General features: G+C 50.5%; 1 protein-coding gene across 1 annotated transcript; it reads left to right on the top strand.

The window, feature by feature from the left end:
• The first annotated feature begins 1381 nt into the window (after nt 1-1381).
• LOC125514852 (alpha-amylase type B isozyme-like) lies at nt 1382-2958 on the top strand. The gene is made up of 3 exons (XM_048680221.1): nt 1382-1511; nt 1600-2544; nt 2646-2958. The coding sequence occupies exons 1-3, from the start codon at nt 1425-1427 to the stop codon at nt 2895-2897; spliced, it is 1284 nt and encodes a 427-aa protein (XP_048536178.1). The 5' UTR covers nt 1382-1424; the 3' UTR covers nt 2898-2958.
• Nucleotides 2959-6278: the final 3320 nt, after the last annotated feature.

Genomic DNA, 6278 nt, shown 5'->3' with positions numbered 1-6278 from the left:
TAACATAAGTAAATGGAATTGGTGAAGCTCATCCAGTATTCACACCCATAATACTTGTTTTATGCTTAAACATCTTTAAAAAATTTATCATCCAAGGTCCACTCCTTGGAAAACTCCATTTTAATTCTATATATATGGTTGGTCAGACAGTCGGGATTTGGGTGAGCTTCATGCTCTTGACTTCATGGTGTCGAAGGACATTGCCTTCGGCTTGGCCTTCAGTGGCACCATCATTTCTATTTGGACACACGATAAGTTTCTGTCAGAAATAAACCGAAGCACGAAAATGGATATGCTTGGCAACTAAAGTTGTCATTCTCGCGTCACTAAACTTGTCATAAAAACGTTCTGAGTTGCCATGTGCTCGTATCTTGTGAGGCACTTATCAGGATCCTAATTTCCTTCAAACCAAATGAGCCCCTAGAATAACAGTGCAGCGTGACGTCCAGTCTCTAGAGGGCATGGTGGCAATTGGCACACTTCCGTTTGTTCAGTTGAGTCAGTTCGATTTGCTTTCGCCAGCGATAACGTCCATGGCCAGCGCTTATCATGGCGTCTGCTTATCCCACCCAACGTTTGGGCAAAAAGTGCACACTTCTGGTGAATAAATGACGTCGAGGGCCTGCAGGTTTGCAACTGCATTCGGAGATAATCCTTGGTGAACAATCTATCTTTTCCTGCGACATGCTCCTACCCTCAAGATCACGAATTGAATGCTCATCGAACGAATGAATACTCGGACTGGGTACTCACCAGAAAGTTTCTGAAGGATGCGGGCAGATTTATGTCCAGTTTTATCCGCCTCGAGGGACGCACCTCATCCGGGTTATCCAGGAATTTGCTCACCCGGATTTTAGCTGGCCGTCGTCAACCTGAAACGCGCAAGTAACCGCGGAGCCATCTCGCCAAAGTTACCGTCAGTTGCCCCTGATCTTACGAGTTGTTATAGCACAGCTGACCCTCATTGCAGTGCGCGAGAGCCGAAACCTATTCGATTGATAAGCTGCAAAACCTTCTCGACTTTTTTCACAGTTATTGAATTAGTAGACGATGGCTCGTAAGCACAAAGACTATTCCATTTCCACCGCTAGTTTGGCGTGTGAGTTCTGAGGAATTCTCAAGTTCAGCGGGATAACTGACAGCCGTATTGGCCGGTAACAAACTTCTCATACAAGGGTGGCTCCATCACTCGCCTTTTGAGCTCACCGCACCGGCCGATAACAAACTCCGGCCGACATATCCATCGAGCCGCCGGCCCAACGGAGCATTGAAGTCGAGCACGTACACCGGAACATGTCTTGCAAGTTGCCCACCGGCATGCTGCAGCCTGCAGCACACTATAAATACCTGGCCAGACGCACCAGCTGAATCCATCAGGTCTCCATCCTCCTCTTCGAGAGCACAGCTAGATAGAGCTGAAGAACATGGCGAGCAAACACTCGTCCCTCTCCCTCTTCCTCGTCCTCCTTGGCCTGTCGGCCAGCTTGGCCTCCGGGCAAGTCCTGTTTCAGGTAAGATCGTGCCCTGTCTTCAGCTTCTACACGTACTACTGTGATCATGTTTCGGGGACTGAGCTTTGAGTTCTGCTGCGTGCGGCAGGGTTTCAACTGGGAGTCGTGGAAGCACAATGGCGGGTGGTACAACTTCCTGATGGGCAAGGTGGACGACATCGCCGCCGCCGGCGTCACGCACGTCTGGCTCCCTCCGGCGTCGCAGTCCGTCGCCGAGCAAGGGTACATGCCTGGCCGGCTCTACGACCTGGACGCCTCCAAGTACGGCAACAAGGCGCAGCTCAAGTCCCTCATCGGGGCGCTCCACGGCAAGGGCGTCAAGGCCATCGCCGACATCGTCATCAACCACCGCACGGCGGAGCGCAAGGACGGGCGGGGCATCTACTGCATCTTCGAGGGCGGCACCCCGGACGCGCGCCTCGACTGGGGCCCCCACATGATCTGCCGCGACGATCGGCCCTACGCCGACGGCACCGGCAACCCAGACACGGGCGCCGACTTCGGGGCCGCCCCGGACATCGACCACCTCAACCCGCGTGTGCAGAAGGAGCTCGTCGAGTGGCTCAACTGGCTCAGGACCAACGTCGGCTTCGACGGCTGGCGCTTCGACTTCGCCAAGGGCTACTCCGCGGACGTCGCCAAGATCTACATCGACCGCTCCGGGGCCAGCTTCGCCGTGGCCGAGATATGGACGTCGCTGGCGTACGGTGGGGACGGCAAGCCGAACCTCAACCAGGACCCGCACCGGCAGGAGCTGGTGAACTGGGTGAACAAGGTGGGCGGCTCCGGCCCCGGCACCACGTTCGACTTCACCACCAAGGGCATCCTCAACGTGGCCGTGGAGGGCGAGCTCTGGCGGCTGCGCGGCACCGACGGCAAGGCGCCAGGCATGATCGGGTGGTGGCCAGCCAAGGCGGTGACCTTCGTGGACAACCACGACACCGGCTCCACGCAGCACATGTGGCCCTTCCCTTCCGACAGGGTCATGCAGGGATACGCCTACATCCTCACGCACCCTGGGACCCCATGCATCGTGAGTCATCCTACCAGTTCATCGTCTAAATTGCTCTTCTTCTTTTTTCGTTCATATAAGAACCCATGCATGAGTGACGAAAAATATTCGTGATTCTTCAGTTCTACGATCATTTCTTCGACTGGGGCCTGAAGGAGGAGATCGATCGCCTGGTGTCAATCAGGACCCGGCAGGGGATACACAGTGAGAGCAAGCTGCAAATCATAGAGGCTGACGCCGACCTTTACCTGGCTGAGATCGACGGCAAGGTCATCGTCAAGCTCGGGCCAAGATACGATGTCGGGCACCTCATTCCCCAAGGCTTCAAGGTGGTCGCGCACGGCAATGACTATGCCGTATGGGAGAAAATATAAGCAAAATTATCCAAGCAGCTCCACAATTTTTTTTCCTATATATGAATGCCACACCTATTAGTCCGAGCTCGTGTTGTCCACATAGTACGATTTTAGTACTTCCTCCATGTAAAAGTGAGGATGAGGGACATCCATTGTATTTTTTATAAATAATAATCAATAATCGTTTTCGCTACTCATGGTTTACTCAATGTTCATTGACCAAAAATTGCGTAGAGCACGACCATGTGGGAGCGTGAAACCTGAAACTTGAGGCTTTGATGGTAGGAGCTCTGGCTTTGCATTAAGGATTAGGGCTCTTCTAGGATCAGATACCGACCAGAAGGGGAGGGGGTGAATGGGAACTTCAACAATTTCTTCAAAAAAAAATGAGTTTTTTGAGCAAAAACTAAGTAAATAGAACAAGTGCAGATTAGAATAGAGAATAAACTAAACTGAAAAGAGAAATAATCGAGGTTAATCTAAGTAGCAATTCCAAACTAAACATGACATAGGTAGCAGAATAACAAAGTGCTCAAAATCGTCTTCGAAGCAATCACAACAATCACCGAGAAATAAGACGGGGAGAAGTTCTTCGAACGCATGTACGTTACATAAGTAAATGAGTTTGATAAAGTAAAAAACATGTAAGCTTGACGAAGGCATAGATTTGTTCGACCAGTCCGAGTTGCTGGCACAACACTATGATCTGTTTGGAGGGGCCGAGATTAAGCTCGGAAGACAACGTCTTCATCCTATGTTCCTTCAGATAAAGTCACTTAGACTTCGCTCAATTACTTGTGATAAATCTTCGATGTAGATCTCCGGGACCTTCGCAGACTTGTTCTTCGGTTGCCCACAATTACCCACGGACGCTTAGAACAGACACCTAACCATCTAGTGGATGCACGATCCACAAGAGTAATAGGTTAAGTTAAGTCTCAACTAGTTCATCAATGATGCTTAATCACTTAGCAAGTTTTAGGCTTTGGGGTTGTTCTCTCTTACGATTCTCAAAATCTCTTTGGGGAGGATGGGTTGCTCTGACAACCTCTTGTCAGTTCTCTTATGGAGTAGCCAACCAGTTCAGGTTGCAGTGGGGTGGCAATTATAGCCGAAACAATACCAATGTGTGGCATGTTGCAGCTAATTTTGAACCTGGTTTCTATGGTGAGCGGATAGCAGCTGATTAGGTGGGCAGCAGATTCGTGATCGCAGTCTCGTGCGTGCAGCCTATCAGCGGTCAGAAGCTGATTTTGTACTAAAAGCCAGGGGAAGAATTTGGTTTTCCTCTCAATTCCAAGGCTTCAATTTTTTCTCAAGCTCTGGTCTAGCAATTGATCCCAGAAACTTGCTAGAGTATGCACAAACTAGATTTTCGAAGCTGTGTTGTCCACATAGTGCGATTTTAGTACTTCCTCGATGTAAAAGTGAGGATGAGGGACATCCATTGTATTTTTCATAAATAATAATCAATAAGTGTTTTCGCTACTCATGGTTTACTCAATGTTCGTTGTCCAAAAATTGCGTAGAGCACGACCATGCGGGAGCGTGCAACCTAAAGCTTGAGTCTTTGATGGTAGGAGCTTTGCCTTTGCATTAAGTGTTGGAAATATGCCCTAGAGGCAATAATAAAATGGTTATTATTGTATTTCCTTGTTCATGATAATTGTCTATTGTCCATGCTATAATTGTATTAACCGGAAACCGTAATACATGTGTGAATACATAAATCACAACATGTCCCTAGTAAGCCTCTAGTTGACTAACTCGTTGATCAATAGATGGTCATGGTTTCCTAACCATGGACATTGGATGTCATTGATAACGGGATCACATCATTAGGAGAATGATGTGATGAACAAGACCCAATCTTAAGCGTAGCACAAGATCGTGTAGTTCGTTTGCTAAAGCTTTTCTAATGTCAAGTATCATTTCCTTAGACCATGAGATTGTGCAACTCCCTGATACCGTAGGAATGCTTTGGGTGCACCAAACGTCACAATGTAACTGGGTGGCTATAAAGGTGCACTACAGGTATCTCCGAAAGTGTCTGTTGGGTTGGCACGAATCGAGACTGGGATTTGTCACTCCGTATGACGGAGAGGTATCTCTGGGCCCACTCGGTAATGCATCGTCATAATGAGCTCAATGTGACTAATGAGTTAGTCACGGGATCATGCATTACGGAACGAGTAAAGAGACTTGCCGGTAACGAGATTGAACGAGGTATTGGGATACCGACGATCGAATCTCAGGCAAGTAACATACCGGTGAACAAAGGGAATTGTATACGGGATTGATTGAATCCCCAACATCGTGGTTCATCCGATGATATCATCGTGGAACATGTGGGAGCCAACATGGGTATCCAGATCCCACTGTTGGTTATTGGCCGGAGAGTTGTCTCGGTCATGTCTGCATGATTCCCGAACCCGTAGGGTCTACACACTTAAGGTCCGATGACGCTAGGGTTATAGGGAAAGTTTGTACGTGGTTGCCAAATGTTGTTCGGAGTCCCGGATGAGATCCTGGACGTCACGAGAAGTTCCGAAATGGTCCGGAGGTAAAGAATAATATATAGGAAGTGAGGTTTTGACCACCGGAAGTGTTTCGGGCGTCACCGGTAATGTACCGGGACCACCGGAGGGTTCCGGGGGTCCACCGGGAGGGGCCACCAGCCCCGGAGGCTTGCATGGGCCAAGAGTGGGAAGGGACCAGCCCCTGAGTGGGCTGGTGCGCCTCCCACCAGAGCCCAAGGCGCAGCTAGGAGGAGAAAGGGGGAAACCCTAGGCGCAGATGGGCCGAAGGCCCACCCTAGGGCGCGCCCCCTCTCCCCCTCTTGGCCGCCCCCCCCCCATCCCATCTAGGGCTGCCCCCCCCCCTAGGGGTGGGAACCCTAGAGGGGGCGCACCCTCCTCCCCTTCTCCTATAAATAGTGGGGTTTGGGGGCTGCCCAACACATGAGTCTCTCTCCCTCTTGGCGCAGCCCTACCCCTCTCCCTCCTCGTCTCTTGTAGTGCTTGGCGAAGCCCTGCTGGCGTGCCACGCTCCTCCACCATCACCACGCCGTCGTGCTGCTGCTGGACGGAGTCTTCCCCAACCTCTCCCTCTCTCCTTGCTGGATCAAGGCGCGGGAGACGTCACCGGGCTGTACGTGTGTTGAACGCGGAGGCGCCGTTGTTCGGCGCTTAGATCCGAATCGACCGCGATCTGAATCGCTGCATGTACGACTCCACCAACCGCGTTCTTGTAACGCTTCCGCTTAGCGATCTTCAAGGGTATGAAAATGCACTCCCTCTCTCTCGTTGCTAGTATCTCCTAGATTGATCTTGGTGACACGTAGGAAAATTTTGAATTACTGCTACGTTCCCCAATATTAAGGATTGGGCCTCTTCTAGG

This window comes from Triticum urartu, chromosome 6 (genome assembly GCF_003073215.2).
Source record: "Triticum urartu cultivar G1812 chromosome 6, Tu2.1, whole genome shotgun sequence".
Taxonomy (NCBI): domain Eukaryota; kingdom Viridiplantae; phylum Streptophyta; class Magnoliopsida; order Poales; family Poaceae; genus Triticum; species Triticum urartu.
The sequence above is the reverse complement of the archived record's forward strand: the minus strand, read 5'-3'. Positions and strand labels throughout refer to the sequence as shown.

Coding starts and splice junctions, on each gene's coding strand:
- LOC125514852 (XM_048680221.1), top strand. CDS start 1,425: ATGGCGAGCAAACACTCGTCCCTCTCCCTCTTCCTCGTCCTCCTTGGC. Junction 1,512..1,599: donor CCGGGCAAGTCCTGTTTCAG/GTAAGATCGTGC, acceptor TGCGTGCGGCAG/GGTTTCAACTGGGAGTCGTG. Junction 2,545..2,645: donor ACCCTGGGACCCCATGCATC/GTGAGTCATCCT, acceptor GTGATTCTTCAG/TTCTACGATCATTTCTTCGA.